At 44.7% G+C, this 25,560-nt stretch overlaps 1 protein-coding gene across 1 annotated transcript in view; it reads right to left on the minus strand.

The window, feature by feature from the left end:
- Positions 1–25,560, minus strand: part of Atg4b (autophagy related 4B cysteine peptidase) — a 37,865-nt gene that overhangs the window by 6,537 nt on the left and 5,768 nt on the right. The window contains exons 2-7 of the mRNA XM_052750323.1: positions 16,921–17,022; positions 16,751–16,822; positions 12,136–12,234; positions 10,886–10,987; positions 10,377–10,449; positions 6,900–6,979 (exon numbers count right to left, since the gene is read on the minus strand). Coding sequence (XP_052606283.1) covers positions 6,900–6,979; positions 10,377–10,449; positions 10,886–10,987; positions 12,136–12,234; positions 16,751–16,822; positions 16,921–17,022 — 528 coding nt within the window. The remainder of the gene's footprint in view (positions 1–6,899; positions 6,980–10,376; positions 10,450–10,885; positions 10,988–12,135; positions 12,235–16,750; positions 16,823–16,920; positions 17,023–25,560) is intronic.

A 25,560-nucleotide genomic window follows, 5' to 3' on the forward strand; every position in this document is an offset into this window, starting at 1 on the left:
AGCCAAGCAGAGGTAGACAGAAGTTCTTCTCAAGGAGAAAGAGTGTTTTGAAAGCCAAGTACTTAGTTAGGGGCTGGAGAGATAGCTCAGTGGTTAAGAGTACATGGGTATGCTTTCAGAGGACACAAGTTTGATTCCCAGCATGCACATGGCAACTCCCAAATGTCTGTAACCCTAGTTCTAGCGATGCGACACCCTCTTTATGATCTCTACAGGCACAAGGCACCCAAGTAGTGCACAGACATACATGAAAGCAAGATACTCATAATACACACAATAATTTAAAACAAACACAACAAAACAAAAATCCCAAGTGACTTAAATATAAATAACTTGGAGAACAAATGTTCCCAAAGAAACATTTTCTACCACTCCTAATTCCAGTTATAGGGGTTCTAATGCCTTCTTCTGACCTACCCTCGTACTAGAAATGCATGTAGTATACACACATACAGGCAAAATATTCACATTAAAAAAAAAAAGAAAAAGAAAAGAAAAAAGGAAACATTTTCTACATACAAACATTTTTTAAAATATGTAAATGGTTGTTTTGTATGTATGTATGTCCGTGCATGATGTGCAAGCAGTGCCCTCAAGGACAGAAGAGGGTGTTGGATCTCCCAGTACTGGAGTTAGAGATGGTTGTGAGGGGGCTGGGAACTGAACCTGGGTCCTGAGAGTAGCCTAGTGCTCTTAACTGTTGAACCATCTCCTCAGCCTGCACTTGATTTTTTTTAAATTTCTAATTATTATTAAACCAAACATAGTGGTGCATAGTTTTAATCCTAGCACTTGGCAGAGGCAGAGGGATCTCTGTGAGTTCAAGACCAGCCTGTTGTATATCTCAAACAAACAAACAAACAAAGTACGTACAATGTGGGAGAGAAATATGCCCCACAGTGCATGTGGAGGTCAGGGGACCACACTGTGGAGCTGGTTCCCCCTTCCATCTTTACATGGTCTCAAGGGATCAGGCTCAGTTTGCCAGGCTGGTGTGGCAAGTGCCTTTACCTTTACCCACTGAGCCACCTCACTGGTCCCACATGCACCTTAAAAACAATTAAAGCAGCAGCAGCCATGTAGTCTCTCCAGCCTGGGCAGACCCAGCCCTCTCAGACTCCTCCTCAGCAAGAAGAGCATCCACAAACAGCTCTTCTCCATCCTTTACTATGTCTCCTGTCTAAACACACTGGACTAGCCTCCAATAAATTATTAATTAGGGTCTGGTGGTCAGACAACTCCAGTATTGTGGAACACACCCCACAACATTCTGCAGTCCCATTGTGGGAATAACCCCACAGGAGGAGCTGAGAGCACTTCCCTAAAGCCAGAAAAAAAAAAAGGTATGCCCAGTAACAAAACATGTTGGGCTTCTGCCCAGTCAAGACACAGCCAGCCTGAAGAGGTGCTACAGGCCAGATGTAAGGAAATATGGGATCAAAAAGGCAGCACACTAGGTAAAAAGAATCCATGAACCCCCAGACATTGACAGAGTCTTTCAAATTTAAAAATGGAAAAGAGAATTAAATACTTATCAAGAATGCCTGCCAATAAATATGTAAAGAGGGACAATTTAGGAAAATCACTATGCTCAGTCACATATTCAAAAAAATGCCTCAAAGAATATCAACATATATTAAGAATCTTCTGAATAAGAATCTCACTTACACAACTTAAGTAAAACATAGCTCTCTGAACAGATAAAGATAGGTTTCTTCTGTATTCGAGAATCTAATGAATATTTATATGTATAATTCAGCTATTATTTGGCTTAAAAGGGCTTGTTGGGAAACGTTATCATTTTTGCTATTTTCTACAGAGAAAATATTTTCCAGTTTCAAATAACTCTGGACTTTTGAATTATAACCTGTTTTTATGTTAAAAAAGTAGTTCTAAAAAAAAAAAAAGAATCATCTTCATTAATTTCAAGGAATGGCATCATTAAGACAAACACATCACCCTCTCCAGGTGTGTGTGGCATCACAACACACCGACACTATGGGTCTGAGAGGTCATTGAGTGCTACCTGGGGGTGGTGGTTGTCCAAATGCTTGCCTTTGTTAAAATATTTAACTCAACCACAACCCTGAGGAAACAGACAAATCCCATTTGTGGGCCACTAGCTGAACAAAATTCTTTAAAATTTTAATGCTATCAGAGATCAAAACACAGAGGGTGTCTGAGAGATGATGTGATGGGTGGTTAAGGGCATTTACTGCTTCTGCAGAGGACCCAGGGTTGATTTCCAGCATCCATAAGGAGGTTCACAAAAACACCAGTTCCAAGAGATTCCCTGCCCACACGTGGTATCATAAATTCACACATACACACACATACACACACACACACACACACACACACACACACACACACACACACACACACACACACACAAATGCACATAAACTTTAAAGAGACTAAAAGTGGCAGTGATTCACTGTTCTTCAAGATTGAACTTCCTAGGAAGCGGCCAGGGTAGAGAAGATTTAGAGTTGCGTTTTTAGCTATTTGACTTGTTTAAGATGTCTTCTTTTTTACAATTTTTATTCAGTTTACTTTATGTCTTCTTTGTCTATGTATACGTGCGCCACATTCGTGTTTGATGCCCGTGGAGATCAGAAAAGAGTGTTGGAGGAGATGGAGTTACAGATTGTTTTGAACCACGAAAGGTGCCGGGAAATGAACCTGGGTCTTCCTCAAGAGTAACAAGTGCTCTTTACCACCAAGCCATCTCAGAACCCCTCATCATCATCATCATCATCATCATCATCATCATCATCATTATTACTAATTTTTTTTTTTTTTTTTTTTTTTTTTTTTTTTTTGAGACAGGGTTTCTCTGTGTACTTTTGGAGCCTGTCCTGGAACTAGCTCTGCAGACCAGGCTGTTCTCGAACTCTGAGAGACCTGCCTGCCTCTACTTCCTGAGTGCTGGGATTAAAGGTGTGCACCACCACCGCCCAGCTATTAATATTTTTTAATACAAGGTCTCACTATGTAGCCCTGGCTGGCTTGGAACTCTAGACTGGCCTTGAATTCACAGGGAACTGCCTGCCCCACAGCTGAAGTGCTGGGATTAAATGCATGAGCCATCACAGCCAGCTTTTAAATTATTACTTCTGATGATGTGTGTACATGTAAATATGTGTGCTCACACACATGCCAAAGCTCATGTGTGGGGTCAGCAGACAAGGGCAGGAGTCAGGTTCCGGGGACTACACTCAGGTTGTCAGCCTTGGCAGCAGACCCCCCCCCCAGACCACTATTTAACTTTTCTAAGTTCTAAGCACATTACTGTTCACCAGAGCCACTTGTAGAATTTATTTACCCATTAATTATGTTTTTCAAAACAGGGTTTCTCTGCGTAGACTAGGCTGTCCTGGAACTAGCTCTGTAGACCAGGTTGGCCTCAGAGATGCACCTATCTCTGCCTCTAGTGCTGAGATTAAAGGCATGTGCCACCACCGCCCGGCCAAACAAATCTTTAAAACAACAAAAACAAAATAAACAACTCTCTAAGAACTCAACTCTAAGAGCTGAAGAAATGGTTCAGCTCTTAGGAGTGTTTGGAGCTCTTTCAAAGACTGAAGTTCGGTTACCAGCACCCACATTGGGTGGCCCACAACTCCTTTTCCTGGCTCTCTGTGGGCACCCCACCCCCACAAAGAGAGTGAGAAAAATAACAAATCATAAAAAACAAAAACAAGAACAAAAAGGCAACTCTGACTAAGTGAGAGGCTCTTTCTCTCACTCCTTTGGAACTTCTCACTGCAAACATCCGACTTGAAGCCACTTCTGTTCAGCTAACTGCCACCTGGCAGCTTTAGTTCACCTGTCTTGGTCCTCCCCTCCCCTCCCCTCCCCTCCCCTCCTCCATCAGCTGCTCTTGCAGTAGTGTTTAAGTTTCTTTCCTCAATGCTGACACATCTTTTCTAATCTACACTTTCTCCTTGTATCTGGGGACTTGTTACTTCCTGGTACAATTATGAAGGCCTAGTCCAAACCCATCAACATTGCTGGTATCGTGTCTCACAGCTGTAATTCCAGCACTAGGTGGACTGATGCAGAGGGATTGCTCCAAGTTCAAGAACAATCTGAGCTATAGAGTAAGGCCATCTCAAAAAACCTCACCACAACCAAATAAATCCATCAACACTAAAGGCTGGCAGAGTAGATGGAAGGACTGGGTGTGTGGGGGGGGGATTGCTATAGGCCAGCTCTCAGGATGAAGGAGGCTTTGGCAGTCTTTGTGAATGACGTCACTTCTTCCCTAACTGTTCCATTCACAAGCAGTTCAAGAAGTCAGAAGAAGAACCTGCTGCTACTACACTGTGCCCTTACCTTTGCTCTGCTGCCATTTCTAGGAACTGGGCCACGATGGACAACCTTCAGTAGTAGGATAAAAAGGCAGCTTGCTTCTTTTAAAAAGTTTTAACCACATTTATATTTATCTGTCTGCATGTGAACATGTGTGCAACAGCACATGTGTAAAGATCAGAGGCCAAATTGAAGAGCTGGTTTGCTTTCCACCATGCTGAGTCATAGGAATGAAACTCAGGTCATCAGATTTGGTGAAGTGCCATCTCATGCTTCCTGTCTTCACTGATGCCCTCAAAAGCCCAAAGCAACTGAGAACTGTCTTATCTACCCTACCACACTACACCATGCTCAGGGGCTCCAGCCTCTACCCGAGCTCTGGCCTTCTTTCACCGTATCCTGATGCAGCTTTTCCTAAATCCAGAGTCAGATGTTTTGTCATGTGATGAGCACATCCCTTCTGACCAGATCCTGGTCACAGGCAAGCAGCCTCAGCACCCACCAGGAGCTCGAAGAGATGCAGACTCGGGCTCCTCTCCAGCTCTGATCCACATCCTCAGGACAAGGCCTCAGCACGGCTCCCACAGGGCCATAGGTACCAGTTTGGGGGGGTGGGGGGAGGAAGGATGGCGCAACAGGTAAAAAATACTTGCCATGCAACCCAAGGACCAGAGCCCCAGGGGCCACAGGCGAAGGAGAGAACCAACGTCCAAAAACTGTCCTCTGACCTTCACATGGCAAATGCACACTATAACATACATGCATCTGCACACGGGCACACATACACACACAAACTTTTTTTATTTAAAAGTTACTATGGGGGCTGCAGACATGGTTCAGTTGTTAAGAAGAGCACTCGCTGATCTGAGGTCATTCCCTAGCACCCACATCCAACTGTTCACAACCACTGTAACTCCATCTACAGATCCAGTGACCTTTTTGGGCCTCCAAAAATTTCTGCGCATGCGTGAACATACAAAAATCTTTAAGAACAGTTCCATAGATTTCTACAGTATCAAGTCTTTAATGAATAAATTTTTATTTTTTTTTAAATAACTTATTTTATTTTATCGAATACCCTGTAACTGGAGTTACTGTCAGTTGTGAGCTGCCATGTAGGTGCTGGGAATTGAACCCTATTCCTCTGGAAGGGCAACCAGTGCTCTTAACTGCTGAGTCACCTCTCCAGCCCCTTAAAAAAAAAAACAAAAAACATTTTTTAGAGCTATTATGTTTTCTTTCCTTTTTCTATTTATTATTATCATTACTACTATTATTTTGTTTCATTTTTCTTTCTTTCCCTTTTTTTTTGTTTTGGTTTTTCAAGACAGGGTTTCTCTGTGTGGTGCTGGCTGTCCTGGAACTGGCTCTGTGTATCATCCTAGCCTTGAACTCAGAGATCCACCTGTCTCAGCCTCCCAGGCGCACCACCACCACCAGGTTGGAAACAGATGTTTCCAACACCAGGGGAAAATGTTTTGACATTACGTAAGGTTTTGGTGGTTTTCTGTCCTATGAATGTGTAGCAATACTAGGAATGGAGCCTAGGAAATCTACCACTGAGTTACAGCCATAGGCCCTTTGCTTGGTTGTTTTTCTGTTCTATGAATGTGTAGCAATACTAGGAACGGAGCCTAGGGAATCTACCACTGAGTTACAGCCATAGGCCCTTTGCTTGGTTGTTTTTTGAGATAGTGATTAAGTAGCCTAGGCTAGCTTGGAACTATGTAGATCAGGTTGGCCTTGAATTCATGGTGACCCACCTACCTCTACCTCCAAAGTACTAGGATTAAAGGTATACTCTACCACACCCAGCTACTTTTGTTTTTGATTTAGGGTCTTATGTAGCCCAGGCTGGCCTTGAACTCCTGATCTTCCTACCTCCATCTTCCAAGCACTAGGATTACAGACATGTACCACTTTCCCCTTAGAAATCAGTTTGGGTGTCTGGTTTCCCTCAGGCTGCTGGCAGGCCTTCGTTCCAGAACCATGCACCTCCTTCTCAGGGTCCTTTGCTGGAGATGGGGTAGCTGAAAAGCTCTTCACTGTGGTGCATTGATTCAGTGAAAAGCATACATTAACAGATTGTTTTTTCTTTATTTTTTTTTTTTTTTTTGGTTTTTCGAGACAGGGTTTCTCTGTGTAGCTTTGCGCCTTTTTCCTGGAACTCACTTGGTAGCCCAGGCTGGCCTCGAACTCACAGAGATCCGCCTGGCTCTGCCTCCCGAGTGCTGGGATTAAAGGCGTGCGCCACCACCGCCCGGCTGTTTTTTCTTTATGTCAAGGCTGTCCTGGCCTTTAATTCATGAACTGAAATGATTCTCTTGCACTGGAACCATCTGTATGTATCCTGTACCATTATACTCAGCTTTAACATGTTATCTGTAGCACACACACAAATAACTAACCTGATGCTGAAGAGAATGCCTTTCTCTCCCTTAGCCTAGTAGACACCACAGTAAGAGAATGGGGTGGACAGACGTTCCCCTAGGCTTCCACCTGTTGGGAAGTGCCAGTGCTGCTGAGACTCCAACTCTCTAGTTGAGGCTCCCTCTGGGGGACCCAAACCCTGAGCCACTTACTGATTTCCTCCATCACCACAGTGTTGTCCATTGCTATGTGAACAGCCAGGGAACTCCACGTGTCGAATACAGCAAGCTTCCTACAGAAAGCAAGAGAGTTCTCCCATGAGCCTTCTACAGCACGAGCACTGGACACCGCAGTGACAACCATGAGGCGGTTTCAAAGATGAAGTCAAGGATTCGTCCAATAACTCAAACAGGAAGAAAGCCGAGTGGTGCTCACTGGGAAATGCCAGCCGCCCTTTGCCAGAAGTCAGTATGGACAGGAGCCCTACATGGCACAGCAGCTCAGGGATCCCCTGCGTGGAGGCAGGGCCAGCTCACTGTTGAGCAGATTCTCTTCCAGCACCTCACACTCTGAACTGACAGCCCCGGAAATCTAATGAGCAGCACCACTGTGACCACCAGTGGGAAGAAGCATGGCTGCAGATTTATGGCTCTGAAAGAAGAGCAGACTGCAACCATACTTTGCAGAAACAGGATGTAAATTGGGTGCAATGGGGATGAGACAGAAGGCCCATCAATCAGTGAGAAACAGAAAGCAAGAAGGGATGTTTTATCCATGGGGACAGTTACCAAGGACCTGAGATGCAAGGTCCTTGTCTAGGAACACAATGAGAGGCCAATGCCTGGAAGGCACTAACTAGGGCAGTGGTTCTCAACCTTCCTAAAGCTGTGACCCTTTAATATAGTTTCTCGTGTTATATGACCCCAACCATAAAATTATTTTCATTGCTACTTCATAACTGTAATTTTGCTTCTGTTATGAATCATAATGTAAATATCTGAAATGCAGGATATCTGATATGATAACCCTATGAAAGGATCATTTGACCCCAAAGAGGTTGTGACACCCAGGTTGTGAACCAGTGCACTAGAGAAACCACACATAGCCCCCCCCTTGAACTGGAAACTTGGAAGGGGCTCAGTAGAGCCAGTACTTCCTCACTGCTCATCAGGCCCTGCCACAGCAGTAAGGATACAGACCCAGGAGAGTCAAAGCAGCACTCCACTGTGCTGACATGTCTGTAAAGGGAGGCCAGGCAAGCAAGCAAGCAGGGCAGGCAGTGTATGCTACAGAGAACCCAAAAGCAGGGACTGTGAAGAGGTTGCTAGGGCAGGAGCAAACTGTGTAGACCGTGGTCAGCAGAGGTATGGAAGCAGGCTAGGGAGGTCTCTGGGAGGGAGGGGCTACAAGGCTGGGGCCATAAGTTACACAAAGGTCCTAAAGTAGGAGTATATGAGTAACAGATGTGCCATCCAAGGGTGTGTCAGGGCAGAGCAAGCTCAGGGGGATAGGGTGGGTCATAATGTGGCAAGCAGCTAAGACTCGAGGACAGCTAGAGCCTCAGAGAGGGCTGTTGCATTTTATGGAAATGACTTTGGTTATTATTTGAAAAAGTCTAGGATGAGAGAAAGAGGATTAACAATGAAGCATGAGACAAGATGTGGACCAGGGTAGGAAAGGGAAGGATGAGCACTTACTATAGGTTAGCATGCTCAACTAAGAGCCAGAGAAGTCTAGCATCAGTCCATATTTTGGCCTAGGCAGTTGAGGAAACCCTACTAGAGTCTCCTGTGGGAAAGGGAGGTTGATGCAGCCAAGTGCTGGCCGAGTGCTCTAACTTTGGAAGTTAAGATTCCTCATGAGCCTCCAGGTAGAAACGCAACAGTGTTCAAGGATGTAACCCTATCCCAGTGTGTAGGACAGAGAGGTAGCCACAGGTGAGGACAAGCCATCAAGCAACAAAAGCAGAGGAGGCCAGGGACAGAAATAGTAAGCAGAGATAAGCAGCCTGACTTGCCATACATTCCAGAAAGATGTACATAGCAACACTAAGGGGCTGTTTTTTGACAGTGAAGATAGAGAAAAAGTGAGGCAACAGATATAACCAAAGCACTGACGGTGAACTGCTCAGGCTAGTTAGAGCTGCAGTGAAAGGGAGCAGTAATATGGTGGCCCTGTAAATTACATCCCAAGCCAAAGAGGTGTGTGGTAATTGGAATTAGGACTGTCTCCCTCACTCCCCTCATATATTCAAATGCTTAGTCCCCAGTTGGTGGAACTGTTTGGGAAGGTTTAGGAGGGCTGGCCTTGTTGGAGGTGTGTCACTGGGATAGGCTTTGAGAAGTCAAAAGCTGGTGTCATTCCCAATTAGCTCTTGCTCTGTCTCGTGCTGGTGCATCAGATGTAAGCACTTGGCTACTGCCCAGTGCCATGCCTGCCTGCCTGCCTGTTGCCATGCTCCTTGCCATGATGGCCATGGACTCTAGCCTTGTGGAACTGTGAGCCCCCAAAATTAAACGGTTTGTTGTTGTTGTTTTATTTTTTATAAGTTGCCTTGGTTATGGTGTTCTGTCTTGGCAATAGAAAATCATTAAGGCAAGGCAAGACTTAGAAAAGGACACTAAAGGGGATGGAGTGGGTGTGCAGGCCACAAAGAAGCCAAGTCAAGGAGTCACAGCCAGCCACAGCCAGCCACAGCCTGGGATGGCTGGGCATCGGATACAGGAAAAAAAGAAGTGTCCAGGTGCAGCATGTAGGAGATGGCCATTGCAGACACTGGACAGGGTGTCAAGGGAACAGCCAGGAGAAACTATAGCTAGAGAAAGAGTTGAGAGATACTGGCTTTCAGCCCAACAGCAAAAGGGCCCTACACGAGTGAGTCCTGGACACTGGTCCAGAGCCTCCCAGAGGCACTGGAATAGTAAGCCACAGGGAAAGTGAATCAGGCCAAAAAACAGGGCAGGGAGGGAGTGTGGGCAACACAGAGATGGCTCAGTGGATCTTGCAGAGGATCCAGTGTTCAGTTCCCAGCACCCACACAGCATCTAACAACCATCTGTAACTCCAGTTCCAGGGGTCTAGCAACCTCTTCTAGCCCCCTACTAGCCTTGCATGTATGATGTGCACAGACATACACACAGGCAAAATACCCATACATACAAAAATAATCTCCAAAACAAAACCACCGAGGGGTCATACACTGACATGTGGCACATCCCTGAAAACAGCAGAAAGACCCATTTCAGTGGAAATTTTGGAGCAAATGCCCCTCAAAACAAGTAAGGCTGATGAGCTCCAGACTCTGGGGCCACAGAGAGGGAAGGAAAGAACAGGCAGGGAGTTATGAGAAACAAACTCCAACAGATTCGGAACAACATGTAGAGGCTTATCTCTGACAAATCCACAGAGGTAGAGGGCTACAGCACCTGCAGATAGAGTACCAGAACTGCCATGGTTCCAGATGGATCTGTACACCAAGACAGAGGACAGGGCCATGCTAGGGCTCTGACCTAAACATGAATCCCATTCACAGAACAATAGGCACAGTCACCCAGAGGACTCCCCTGGGTCTATAAGCAAAGAATCAGAATACCTTATTTCCTGTGGCAATAAGTACTCAAGGAGTGGGTAAATGCCAAGGAGAACTCATGCTGACCCCAAGAAGCAGAAGGGCTGGGCTCATTACGTACTTGAGGACCTGGGCAACAGTGTTCGGCCCGTACCACTGGCCTATAGACTTGCCTTCGCCAACTCCCATTTGCGCTGCAGGAAACAGACCCATGTTAGCAAACACATCCGTTCTAGAACACCTTACTTTTGGTACATCAGTAAACGCTTCATAGAAAGGTCTACATACACCACACACACACACCAGGCCTCACTTTAGGTACATCAATGAATGACTTCATAGAAAGGTCTAGACAGGACATCCACTCTCCTAAGGAAAGCAACCTTCAGGAGGATCCTAACTCCCAGAGACTGCCTGGAATCAGTCACTGAAGGCTATACAGGGGTGGGGCAGGGTAGGCGTGGGTCTGAGTGAGTGCTGGAACGTTGACAGCAGCTCACAGGGGTCAGAGGCTAGACAGTGATCGAGAGCCTCGTTCTCCAACTCTGCAAGATTTGGAAGGCTCCCAAGGGAGTCCCAAGGAGTCTGTCTTCTGTAAAGAGCCATGCCTAGGACACACTTAACCCCCACCTATCTGGTGGATGGAGTAGTAGCTGTCCTTCCTGTCGAGGAAAGCATTGAGGACATTGAAGTAGCTGCCAGGCTGTCTCTCCCGTTGAGTCCATCTCCAATCTATTAGAAACAAAACACAGATGTCAGTTTGACCACTACACAAGTAACAAGCCTTCCTTTTACACAGTGCTCAATATTCAGATGGTATACAAAACTTTATTTTTTGAACCTTTTTAAAGTTAAAAGTCAAATTCTCCAGGATCTCAAATATGCATACACTATCTTATCAAAACAAATCTAGGCTGAAAACAGAAAACTGTTTCAGTACTTTAAAGCAAGATGCATGGTCAGTTTTATGTCAACTGGACACAAGCTAGAGTCATTTGGAAAGAGGGACTCTTAATTGAGAAAATGCCTAGACAAAGTGGCCTACAGGCAAATCTTTTGAGCATTTTCTCGATTAATGATTGTTGTGGGAGAGCTGAGTGATGCCAATTCTGGACAGGTAGTCCTGTAGTGTCTAAGAAAGCAGGTTTAGCAAGCCACAAAGAACATTAAGAAGCACAATAACAAGCCATAAGAAGCCAGTACTCCTCCATGGCTTCTGCTTCTGTCCTGCCTTCAGGTTCATGCCTTGCATTACTGCCCTGACTTCTCTTAAGAGACAGAGCATGACCTGACAGTTCTAAGATGAAAGAAACCCTTTCCTCCCCAAGTTGCTTTTGGTCATGGTGTTCTATCACAGCAATAGAAACCCCAACTAAGACAGAAGAGAACTGCAAGAGAACTGTTCCAGGCCTGCCTGGGCAACACAGTGAGCTCCTGAATTAAAATATTAACTAAGAAGAGGGCTAAACATGTGTTGAGCACTGCAAGCCTCCTACAGAGCAAGAGAACTCCTGAATGGGCTTTCCATGGCATGAGCACTGAGTATGGACCAATGGTTTTCACTGGGAAGAAACACGCACACACAGTTTGTTGGTACTGGAGGTTGAACCTAGGGCCTTAAGCATGCTAGACAAGCACCATAAATCTGTGTTTTGCCTATGATAAGCTTTTTTTGTTGTTTTTTGCTTTTTGTGAGACAAGGTTGCTTTGTAGCCTTGGTTGGCCTGGAACTCTCTTATGTAGACCAGGTTGGCTTCCAACTCATAGAAATCCACTTGCTTCTGCCTCCCCAGGGTATGCACCAACCACCATGCCCAGCTTCTGTGATGTGCTTTAAACATCCCTTACTGCACAGACCCCATTTAAGCACCTGGACTCACCTCGACCTAAGTGCCGGCATACCAGGGCCTGGGCAAAGATCATCTGTCCACACCGAAGCATACAGCCCCAGCCTGTGTCTGAGGTAGGGCCAGTTCCCCCTGTGTGGAAGACAGAATAAGAAGCAGTCACAATCAGAGGGTTCAACAGAAACCAAGAATCCAGCAACAGGAGTCATTTGGACAGCCACATACCACAGGCGCTGACCCCCTCACACATCTGCTACATCTCAAAGCATAACTCTGAGTACTCAGAAATGCAAGATCCATATCTGCTGGGGAGTAGAATGTAGCAGCTTTTCTTCCAGCCACCAACCAACTTGCAAATCATGACACAGAGACTCCTTATTAGTTATGAATGCTCAGCCTTAGCTTAGGCTTGTCTCACTAGCTCTTATAACTTCTTTTTTTGTTTGTTTTTTTGAGACAGGGTTTCTTTGTGTAGCTTTGGAGACTGTCTTGACCTCGAACTCACAGAGATCCGCCTGCCTCTGCCTCCTGAGTGTTGGGATTAAAGGTGTGCGCTACAATTGCCCAGCAACTCCTTTTTTTTTTTTTTGTTTTTGTTTTTGTTTTTCGAGACAGGGTTTCTCTGTAGCTTTTGGAGCCTGTCCTGGAACTCCCTTTGTAGACCAGGCTGGCCTCGAACTCACAGAGATCCACCTGCCTCTGCCTCCCGAGTGCTGGGATTACAGGCGTGCGCCGCCACCGCTGCTGCCGCCGCCACAGCCACCACCACTGCCCAGCACCCAGCAACTTCTTTTAACCTGTTTCTATTCATCAGTGTTTTAATTCAGGGCTTTTCACCTTTCTTTCATTCTGTGTCTGGCTGGCTGGTAGCGGTGTGCTGGCTGGCCCCGGGCATCTTCTTCTCTTTCTCCCTGGTTCTTTCTCCTCTCTCTTGTTCTCGCCTCCTAGTTATTCTCTCTGTCCACCAGTCCCGCCTATCCCTCTACTGCCTAGCTATTGACCATTCAGCTTTTTATTAGACCAATCAGGTGCCTTAGACAGGCAAAGCAACACATCTTTACATCATTAAACAAATGCAGCATAAACAAATGTAACACATCTTTACATAGTTAAATAAATATTCCACAACAGTAGAATGTCCTGACAATCCCCCCAAGGTGGTCAAAATGTGGACAATCAGTCATTCAGTGATAAGAATACCTGGCCCGCAAACAAGAGTCCCCATGACTAGTCTGGAAGATACAGAGTTCAAGTAGGAGAATCATTTCCTACTACCAGAAAGGCAGAAATGCTAAAGCTACATGATGCCCAGTTTTGCTGACAGGGCTATGGCCGTCAGTAGCAACGGTAAGAGCAATTCTACATCTTTCAAGCCTGTGTTTCAAGCTCCTCCAGGAATGTTCATTCACTAGGGCTTGGAAGACTGACAAGAACTGTAGAATCACTTTTAACATGACAGGAATGGGGAGAATGCTCTCAGCAGGTATTCGGGGGAATGCCACTGTACAGCCATGATGAGGAAGAGGAACAGCCCATGTAGCAGTAAGCAGAGATGTGATGTGAACTGGGAACAACTCAGGTCAGTGGTGGGTCCCCCATTTCTGTCCCTGTCACCACTCTCATCCCACAAATCATCTCGACAGGCACAAGGGATATGCAGGCCACACGTGGTTCTTAGGATCCTGGTGAGCTGCTTTAATGCTTTTTTTTTTTGAGACAGGGTTTCTCTGTAGCTTTGGAGCCTGTCCTGGAACTTACTCTGTAGACTCAAGGATCCTCCTGCTTCTGCCTCCCAAGTCCTGGGATTATAGGCATGTGCCACCACTGCCCAGCTAATTGTTGGTTTTAATTTTCAACTTGACACAATCTGCAATCACCTGGTATGGTAGTTTGAGTGAATGGCCCCCACAGGCTTATATGTTTGAATACTTGATCCCCAGTTGATGAAACTGTTTGGGAAGGATTAGGAGTGCAGCCTTTTGGAAGAGGCTCATCACTGTGGGCAGGCTTTGATATTTCAAAAGCCCATGCCATTCCCAGTTAGCTCTTTCTGTCTCCTACATGTAAACTGAGATATGAGCCCTCAGCTCCAGTGCTATGCCTGCCTGCCACGATGATCTCTGCCATGATGGTCATAGACTCGATATCTGGAACCATGGGCCCTAAATCAGATCCTTTCTTTTATGGGAGTCCCTGCAAGCATCATGGCAGGCAGGGAAATGAAACAAACTGCAAAGAGGTGAGAATGAAAACTCAGTTCAGTCTGTCTTAGTCAGACCGGATCAAACATCACCAGTCTCGTGCCAGACAGTTTATTGCCAGCATATTTAAACACAGCACCATTTGGGGAAAAGTTTCTAAGCAACCATCATCCAATTCCAGGTGCTCAATAAAGCTTAAGGAATGACTAAATAAAAAGACCTTTGTAAAGTACGTGTGACCGTGAAGATGGGTTCTATAGCTTGAAGACCTGGGATCTGGTGTGGTATCTGACCTAGACATATAGAGGTCAGCAGGCCATAAAGCACATGTGACATCTCCCCTAAGGTTGGGGTCTATTGACTGAGAGCTAAAGATAAAGGTCTAGGGAGGGAGACCCTGGGATAAACATTCTGGGATTGGGGTGAGGTCTGGCTCTACAGAAACAACACTCCCAGCTTTCCAGGGGGAATGCAGGTATGTTATTTCCTCCATTGAGAAGATGCCCCTGTGTGTTTAACACTCCTGATTTCCCTAGTGCTTTGTGGGTGCAAAGATGTTTGGGCCCCTACATTCTTTTCTAAGTTACCTTAGTAATGGTGTTTTGTCATGGCAATCGAAAAATCACTAAGACACCTGGGAAGAGACTCTCAATATGGATTTGTGTCTTAGTTACTGTTCTACTGTCGTGATCAAACACCATGACCAAGGCAACTTCTTTTTTTTCGTTTTTTGAGACAGGGTTTCTCTGTGTAACAGTCCTAGCTGTCCTGGAACTAGCTCTGTAGACCAGGCTGGCCTCGAACTCACAGAGATCCACCTGCCTCTGCCTCCTGAATGCTGGGATTAAAGGTATGTGCCTTTACTGCCCAGCCTCAGCTTGTTTTGTTTTGTTTTTTAAAACACAACCCAGGACTACTGTTGTGCAATATTAGTTTAACTATGTAAAGATGTGCTGCATTTGTTTAATTATGTAACAATGTATTACTATTTTACCTTGCCTGCCTAAGGCACCTGATTAGTCTAATAAAAAGCTGAATGGAGGCCGGGCGGTGGTGGCGCACGCCTTTAATCCCAGCACTCGGGAGGCAGAGCCAGGCGGATCTCTGTGAGTTCGAGGCCAGTCTGGGCTACCAAGTGAGTTCCAGGAGAGGCGCAAAGCTACACAGAGAAACCCTGTCTCAAAAAACAAAAAACAAAAAACAAAAAACAAAAAAGCTGAATGGCCAATAGCGAGGGAGGAGGTATAGGCAGGACTTCTGGGCAGAGAGAGTAAGTAGGAGGAGAATTTAGACTCAAGAGAGAAAGAAAAAGAGATGAAGGGGAGACACCAGGGGCCAGAGAGACACAGAGGAAGCAGGAAAGTAGGACATACAGAATGAAAGAAAGGTAAAAAGCCCTGAGGCAAAACGTAGATGAACAGAAACAGGTTAAACTAAGTTAAAAGAGCGAGTGGGACAAGCCTAAGTTAAGGCTGAGCATTCATAATTAATAATAAGTCTCTTGTCTTTATTTGGGAGCTGGTTAGCAGCCCAAAGAAAATGCCAACTACAGACTGTTCAGGAGTGGTACCAGTCACAGTGGGCTGGACCCTCCCATATCAACCATTAATCAAGAAAATGCTCATACTTACAGGCCAATTTGATGGAGACATTTTCTCAATTGAGGTTCCCTTTTCCCAGAAGATCCCAGCTTGTGTCAAGTTTAGGAAAAAAAAAAAAAAAAGCCTGGCACTAGTAGTGCATGCCTTTAATCCCAGCACTTGAGAGGCAGAGGCAGGTAGATCTTTGTGAGTTGAAGGCCAGTCTGGTCTTCAGAGCAGTTCCAAGACAGCCAGGGCTACACAAAGAAACCCTGTCTCAAAACAAAAACAAGCAAACAAAAAAACAAAACAAAATAAACAAATAAAAACACAAACTAAACTAACCATCACAGAGCCAGTCTCAAAAGCAATCAAACAACAACAACAAAATTATTGTCATGACCCTTTATCTTGACTACATTCCCAGTGACAGATGTCTGACAAGGAGATAGAAAGCAGATGTATTTCATCAAAGGCTGTAGAAAAGCGGGATACTCAAGCTGGGGAGATAGTTCAGTGAGTCAAGAGCTTGCCATGCCAATGCAAGGACTAGAACCTAAATAAAGTTCAATGCAGCAGCATACTTCTGAACCCCAGAGCTCCTCAGGAAGATGGGCAGCAGAGACAGGGGAGTCCCCTGGAGATGACCAGCTAGATTGACATACACAGTGAGGAATAACAAGAGACCTTGTCTCAAACAAGGTGGAAGGCAAGGACCAAAACTGTAGGTTGTCCTTTGACCTCCATACATGTGTCTGTACTCCCATACACAAAGACACAGACAGACACAGAGGTTAAAAACAGATGAATCAAAACATTTGAAAGATTAAAGATTTGAAAAAAAAAAAAAAAAAGTAGGGTACTCACCAATGGCTGGAAAGTTCCTCCTGTATGTAAACCAGAGTCTGGATGCCACATCAGACAAGATTTCGTCCTTTTCTAGTCATTTAAAAGAGGAAGACAAGCAAAGTGAGGGTCAGCACACAATTACCAGCTCAAGATTTCTGCAGAAGCCATCGGAGCCAAGTGGACAATACCTGTGAAAATGCTGTATTTTCTGCCCAGAATCCAAACAGGCTCTGAGGTCTCAGGGAAATCTTCAAATTCGGCAAACCGGAGAGTATCATATGTCAAGGTGGCTGTGGAAATCAGAGAAACACATTTGTCAGATTTCATACTGAGATCATTTCTGCACTTCCCTAGCAGCCACATGAACAGCTATACTAGCATGACAGACAGCCTGTGCAACAGTTGCTCTGCCGAAGGCTGGGAAGGGGAGTCAGGTAAGCTCTCCGGAATCCAAGTCACCAAGTCAACGGCTGACAGCTGACATGGTGGGGATAAACTTTAGGCAAAAAGATTCCCCCTCAAGGGAGGGAGGGAGGGAGGGAAGAAAGAAGTAAGCTCTTGGTTATGTGAGACTTAAAACATTCTTTCTTTATTTTTTCTTTTTGGAGACATCTCTCTTCATAGCTCTGACTGTCCTGGAACTTGATATGTAGACCAGGCTGGCCACAACACTCACAGAGATCCACCTGTGTCTGCTTCCCAAGTGCTGAAATCAAAGGTGTGCGTCCAGGTTTATCTTTTAGGACAGGGTCTCATGTATCCTAGTCCTTGAACTTGAAATGTAGCCAAGAATGACCTTAAACTCCTGATCCTTCTGCCTCTACCTCTTGAGTGCTGGGACTATAGGCATACATCACCAGCCCAGCTGATGTGGTGCTGGGAACCGAACTTCATGCTGGCTTCATGCACTCTAGGCAATCACTCCACCAACTGAGCTATATCCCCGAGAAGAAGGTGCCCTCTAGGACACGCCTAACCACCTGCTATGGTGGACATGGATGCCCATGTATTCAGCTTCTGTGTTGGGACAGAACATGGCAAAGGTGGGCATTATCTCTGAGCCCTGGTAGCCAGGGTCTAAATCTAGCGAGGGCACTCGCAAGCTATATGTTCCTGGGCCATTTATATAACTTCTGAGTATAAACAACCACTCATCCATAAAAATGGGGTAATAACAGGGCTGTTTCGCCACACAACAATGAAGCCTTCATGAAAGATTTCCCATGAGGTGCTGGCAGGCAGACAGAAGGGCATCACCATCAGCTGCTGTCATCAATATAAAGGATAAGGATGCAGAACCACAGAGATGAAAGCATACACATTTTACTATACCCAGAGGGCTTCACTGGGTATAGTCACAGGCTGGGAAATACTGGAATGTAGCCCCCAGAAATACAAGCCAAAGTGACAAGTCCTCAGCAACAGAGCACTGTTGAGGCTTTCTGAGCAGGGAAGGGGCCAGGGCCAGTGGGCCTTGTCCTGGAACTCCGCTCTTCTGTATTTTAGCTGTCTACTTTCAAGACAATGTCAACAAACTGTTTGGTGATCCTAAGACCAACTTAATTTCTCCCACTTTTACATATGATTACTTCAGTACATGCTGCTAAAGGCTAACTTGTGATAAATTAACATTCATATTTTCAAGAAGCAAAAAAACACATGTGTCCCTAATGTCTAAAGCAGCAAAATGCAGAGTAGGCAAATTTCTCAGGTTTATTAGCAACCTTTACAGGTAGGGAAGCCAGCTTCAAAGTGAGAGCAGTGAGTGGGGCTCTATTAAGTTCAAATGCATCACCAAGTCTACTAGCGTAACTGTGAAAATTATGGGTTGTGCAACCTGATAAACCAAGAGCCAGTCTGGCGGTGAAGAGACCAGAAGGGAACAAAACTACAAAGAGGCAGTCACGGCTCCCACCAGCTTCACAGCAGCCAAGAAGCAAGAGCAATGCCAATCTGTGGAGGGAGTGCCCAGCTCTCCAACAGAAGCCCACACTCTACCAGGTGAGCGTCCCCTTTCCCCGGGCCTCGCTGCAGACTGCCATCTGTGCCAATCTCCCATTCTTCCCACCGTACTGCCTCCTCCACAAGTCAGAACAGTGTTTACTGTCTGTCACAGTCTCAAAGACATTCATTCCTGTGTAGAAGTCAAGAGCCCAGCTGTGGAACCAGGGGCCTGAGGCCACCAAAAGCTAGCATGTGATCCCCGTAAGTCAGAATCCTTTCTATGTCTCTGTTTTCTCACTGGTGAAGTGGGAACAGCTGGACTTTCCTCATTGGGCTGGGGAGTAAGGGTTCTAGAGCTCTGAACCAACCGCGAGTGCCATAAGCACACTTTCACAGGGCCAGCCTTCTCCAGTCCTTGAAATGATGAAATACTTTGACTGTGGAAAGAAATCCATTCTGTTCCTAAACGGGAGTGTAACAATGTACAGGAGACTCAAATCAAATCTGTTTCTTTGCCAAAACAGATTCTAACCCAACAAACTTTCCTCAAGAAAGACATGTAGTCCTGGTGTGGTGGCACATGGCTTTAATCTCAACACTCTGGAGGCAGAGACAGGTGGATATCTGTGAGTTCCAGGACAGTCAGGCACACACAGTAAGACTGTCTAAAAAAGAAAGCACGCACACGCACGCACGCACGCATACACACACACACACACACACACACAGTCTTGTAACTACATTTAGAGCAGAAAGCAACTATGTTACAAGGGCCAGCACAGGTGACTTTGACCTTTCACCTTAGAAAATCAGCACCTAAGGCTCCATGGCCTCAATGGTTCCAACTAGAAGGGTACATCAAGGCTCTCATCCTTTTGTTGTTACAGGCATCCCACTACTCTGGAAGACAGGAGGAAAACACATGCCACCATTCCCAGGATATCCCACCTCACACAGGCATACCCACAGTGCCAACTGAAACAAACACACAAACACACACACACACACACACACACACTCACGCACACACACAACTGAGATGCAATTCACAAATCATCATCCAGGAAAAGTGACAGGAAAGAGAAATTCCTGACCTTCTGGATCTATATGAAGTGAAAAAAGGAGGTTTTCAAACTCAGGCTCTAATTACAACTGACTGAGGCTTGCTTTTGGAGGTAGAGCCCATATGTGGAGTCATAGAGCACACAATACACTTCTCTCTCAGTTTCTATCACCTCACCCAAGAAATGGGCACCACTAGCTCTGTCCAAGGGGATGAGAACCCAGACAAGTGCACAACCTAAGCTCACATCCACTAACCTGTGTCCACCTGCACAAAGACTCTCCCCTCTGGACACCAACTGGCCTCTACACTTCTCCACAGAGGTTCTTCAGTTCAACTGCACTGCCCTTGTTACAATGTCTTTATACCCCAAAGCATGTCACTTACAAAGCATTATGAATGCGCCCCCCCCCCCCAGGCAGAGAGAAAACAGTTTCCAAACCCCAAGCAGTTAAGTTAAATTTGTCAGTAGACAACACGCAGGGGAAGTAAGGTGTCCAAGAATCCTCCGCCCTATGAAAGAGCTCTTCCATTTGTTCAAGCACACTAGTATCTAACTTTCCCACCCTCTTCTTGGGACTTCTGGTCACAACTGAAAGAGAAAATGTAAAGTGTTTTAATAATAGGACAGTTTAGTTAGAAAAAGTACTATGATTTATTATGTGACAGCCAGAAAAATAGAGATTTGTGCTCAATGAATGGAACTAACCTTTTTACTGAAGCACAAATTACACTGTCATTCAAGCAGCGAGAATCACAAAACATAAAGCCAGTAGATCTCTCTTAGAGACTACTCCAATATATCTCATGCTGTGGAATAATCCTTTGTACACTGTGAAGATGTGTTTCTGCCTAGTGCACCTTCTGATCAGTTTAATAAAGCACTTAATGGCCAATAGCTAGGCAGGAGAGAATAGGTGGGACTTCCAGGGAGAAAGAGGAACTCAGGAAGAATCTGATGTGTGTAGATTAAGCCAGCAAGACTCAGAGGGTATTGGATGTACAGTACGGAGGAGAGGTAACAAGTCACATGGCAGAACATAGATTAATATAAATGGGTTAATTTAAGTTATAAGAGCTAGTTGGGAATAAGCCTAAGCTAAGGCCAAGCATTCATAATTAATAAGAAGTTTCCATGTCATTGTTTGGGAACTGGAGGTCCAAAGAAAGTCCCACAATAATCTCATTGTTATATTTTGAAGCTAAGAATGATGGCTCAGCACTTGGGACTCTGAGAAGGAGGATCATCTGAGTTTGAGGCCAACTTGAGATATACAAGTTCCTATCTCAAAAGTTTGTGATTTTTTTTTTTAACCAATAAGATTACACTCTATAGTATAAATTCATCAGAAGGGTTCTTTCTTTCCTTTGAAAAATTCTTATGATTAAAATAATAGTTGGCATGTAGAAGAAAGTAAAAAATTTAGCTCTTAGAAAGCAAGGAAACTCTGCTTTAATATATCCTAGACAGAATGTCTACATCAAAAGCCACTGCTCAGGCTGGGGACACAGCTCAATTAGTAGAATGCTTCCACAGTTTACAGGAAGCCCTTGGTGTGCTCTCCAGCACCACACAAACTGGGATTGTTGGTGAACCATTTACAATCCTAGTCTGTAATCTGAACACGTGGGAGGTGGAAGCAGAAGGATTAGAAGTCCAAAGTTACCATCCATTACCTGGGACAGAAGCATTTTAAATTTTGGGAGCATTTGCATATACAGAATTAAGGTCTCATTAGAGCTGGGTGGTGGCACATGCCTTTAATCCCAGCACTTGAGAGGCAGAAGCAGGAGGATCTCTCAGTTCAAGTCCAGCCTGGTCTACAGAGCAAGTGCCAGGACAGCTAAAGCTACAGAGAAACCTTGTTTTGGAAAACCAAAAAAAAAAAAAAAAGAATCTCATTAGAAAAAGCACTATGACCCAAATTAAAATATGAAACTTATTTAGGTTTTATCTATACACCTTTACACACAGCCTGAAGCCAATTTTTAAAAATGTGTGTGTATGTCTACATGCATGTACATGTGTCAATGCCTGTGGAGGCCAGAAGTGTGCATCAGATCTGGAGCTAAAGTTACAGAAAGCTGTAAGCTTACAGAGGCTGGGTGCTGGAAACTGAACTCCAGACCCCCTCACAGAGCATCAAGTTCTTTTATCTGCTAAGCTACCTCTCCAGCCCCCGAAAGTAATTTCATAAAATTCTTTTAATGTGATGGTGGTTTTAAAAATCTAATTATTTTTTCCTGTTTGTTTTTACAGTGCTGGGGACTCAAACATGCTAGGCAGACATTCTACCATAGAAGTGCATCTCTATCCCTCTTATTTTACTCTTTATTTTGAAAAATGGTTAGCTCAGGCTAGTCTTAAACTCACTCCGTAGGCCAAGCTAGCCTTGAACTTGTGATCCTCCTGCCTTAGCCCCCTAAGTAGCTAGGGTCACAGGCTTAGGCACTAGATATGCTGTTGGTTTTGTTTTTGCTGAGACAAGGTCTCACACTGTAACTCAGACTAACCTGGAACTACGTAACCCAGGCTGGCCTCACACTAGTAGAAATCCTTTTGTCTCAACCTCTTCAGATGAGAAATTATAGGTATAAGTCACCATATCCAGTTTTTAAAATAGGGTCTTAGTGGTTGTTTTTTTAACTCTTTACTCTTTTGGGGAGCCTGACCACCCACTTCCCAAATAAATCACACATGGAGGCTTATTATTAATTATGAATGCTTGGCCTTAGCTTGGCTTGTTTCTAGCCAGCTTTTCTTAAATTATCCTGTCTACCTTTTACCTCTGGGCTTTTCCTTTTCTTCTGTATATCTTACTTTCACTCTTACTCTGTAGCTGGCTGTGTAGCTGGGTGGCTGGCCCCTTCTTTTCTGGATCCTTGATGTCTCTTGCTCCCAGATTTCTCCTCCTATTTATTCTCTTTGCCTGCCAGCCCTGCCTATCCTTTCTCCTGCCTCACTATTGACAGTTCATTTCTTTATTAGACCAATCAGGTGTTTTAGACAGGCACAGTAACACAGCTTCACAGAGCTAAACAAATGCAACACAAAAGAATGCAACACACCTTTGCATCATTAAACAAATGTTCCACAGCATAAACAATCTAACACATCTTAAAATAGTATTTCACACCAGGGTCTCAGTAGGACCCCCAGGCTGGCCTTCAATTTATACTCTTCCTGCCTCAGCTCTTGAATACTGGGATTACAGGCACACACTACCACACCTGGCAGAAAGAGTCTGGGAATTTCATGTCTTTCATTTGTTTGTAGGAAGGGTTTCAGGCATTTGAGGTTGGTCTAGAACTCCCTATGTAGTCAAGGATGACCTTAAACTTCTGATCCACCTGTCTTTACCTCCAGGGAAGTATCTGAATCACAGGTATAGGACACCATGCATGGTTTCACCAAATGCTAGGGGTTAACCGAGGGCTTTGTGACTAGTAGCCAAATACTCTACCAGCTAAGCTACAGCCCCTGACTGCTTCCTTTAAAAAAATAAATAATAATAATAATAATAATAATAATAATGTGGTTTTGGGGATGACAAGGCATTGAGAATGCTAGGAAGGTACTCTACCACTGAGCTACATCCCCAGTGTGTGACTACGTTTTGATACCAGCTCAGGTAAGGAGTTTTTCCATCAGGCTGGCAGTTATTATTTTGGATATTGAATTTGGATTAGGTATGCTCAGTCTGTAGTAGAGAGATAGGCAATTCAACAATCCCAGTTCTGGCCGGGCAGTGGTGCATGTCTTTAATCCCAGCAGTCAGGCCACAGAGGCAAGTGGATCTCTGTGAGTTCGAGGCCAGCCTGGTCTATAGAGTGATCCAGGACAGGCTCCAAAAGCTACACAGAGAAACCCTGTCTTGAAAAAACAAAACAAAAATAATCCCAATTCTGTTTCACTGACTACTAACCATGTGCAGCACTAGAGACACAAGCATTAGGTGCTGGTTCTGTTTGTAAGAAACAGACAGCATGGCTGCTTAGGTGCTGCCTCTCAACAGCTCTTTATATTTTATTTTATTTTTTGAGACAGCCTCACTATACAGCTACAGCTGGCCCGGAACTCACTATGTAGAACAAGCTGCCCTCAAACTCAGAGCTCTACTTACGTCTGCCTCCTGAATGCTGCAATTAAAGGCATGCTCCACTACAACCAGTCAGTTATTCTGGTGTGTGTGGCAGTGTATGAGGGGCTGCATACACGTGTGTAGAGAATGCTGCCCTTCACTTTTATGTAGATGCTAAGGACCAAAGCTCAGATCCTCATGCTTGTTAAACAAGCACTATACCAACCGATCCATTCCCGTGGTTACCAGTACTTCTTTGAACCAGGAGCATGTTTGTGTGGTTGCATCCATATCCTCCCCCCCCCCCCCACCCCCCGCTACACCTGGCCTGGGCGCCAGAGAGTAGCACCTAACCCTAATTCATCTTTTGTTCCTCTTGTTGCCCTATATGAATCTTGTCTCAGAATCTCTCGAGGATACAAAGGCCTATGCAAAACTTGGTTCAGGAAACCCAGGAAACTGTGGTACATGAGGGATCAAGAAATTTGCACTTGGTATTGTATTATTGGGAGCTTCTTTCAGGTTGTTTTGAACGTGGAAATCAACTGGCTACACTGTAAATATAGAGAAAAATAAAAATGCCCTGGACAAAGGGAAAAGGTTTCAGTCCTTAAGACTGGATCCCCCTGCAGTCGCAAAAGGCTAAATTTATCCTTAAGGTGCCTCTAAGTCTTCTTTCCACAGACCCACATCAACCCACACACCCGTGCCACGACACTTTGTGACACGTTTGTTTACATAATTCTGGGAAATAGGTAGAGAGACCATCCAAATCACTTGGGCCTTCCACCTCCTATACCAGCAGACTTGGGCTCCCTCCCTGGCTTCTCTTATTTTCTATTCACATGCAGACCCTGGACAATTTCATCCAATAACAGCTTTCTGTACATCTTCAGTAAAGGGCTCCCAGCCTATGTAACCAAAGGCCCATTAACACTACTTGGACATCTAACAGGGACCTTACTGTAAACAGACAGTTCCTGTCCCGACTGCCCAGTCCCAAATAACCAACTCAGAGGCTAAATATGAACTATAAATGCTCGGATGATAGCTCAGGCTTGTTACTAGCTAACTCTTACATTTAAATTAACCCATTTCTATTAATCTATATATTGCCATGTGGCTCGTGGCTATACCTGTCCTCTATATGTCTTGCTTCCTGGGTGATTGTTTGGTGTCTCCCCTGACTCCCGCCCTCCTTCTTCCCATCATTCTCAGTTTGGCTTTCCCACCCAACTTCCTGCCCAGCTACTGGCCTATCAACCTTTTATTAACCAATGAAAGTAATACATACTCATAGTGTAGAAAAGGATTGTCCTACAACATTTCCCCCTTTTTGTCTAACAAAAAGGAAAGTTTTAACCTTAATATAGTAAAACTACATACAACAAAAAGTTATTAAGTAAGAATTATAGTAACAATATCCAATCCATTTGCATCTGGCAAAATTAGAGAAAATATAATTATCTTATCTTGGTGAGTCTAAAGTTTTGTATCTAATTTATCCATTATCATAACTGAGAAAAATTATAACTGTGACTATCTAGTCTTCAACTCCATCAAAGACCCAAGAAGGGCGAAATGTTACCTAATGACAGGGACATTTCACTGCCTGGACAGTCATCCAAAGTTCCTCTTAACGTTGGGGCATCCATCTTTGACCCATGGGCCTACTATATCTGACAGACAGGAAATGAGAGGCTATGGATTCATTCTAGATTAAGAAAAATAAGGTTTGA

The sequence above is a fragment of the Peromyscus californicus genome, unplaced genomic scaffold, assembly GCF_007827085.1.
Source record: "Peromyscus californicus insignis strain IS unplaced genomic scaffold, ASM782708v3 Scaffold_21__1_contigs__length_65335640, whole genome shotgun sequence".
Lineage (NCBI taxonomy): Eukaryota > Metazoa > Chordata > Mammalia > Rodentia > Cricetidae > Peromyscus > Peromyscus californicus.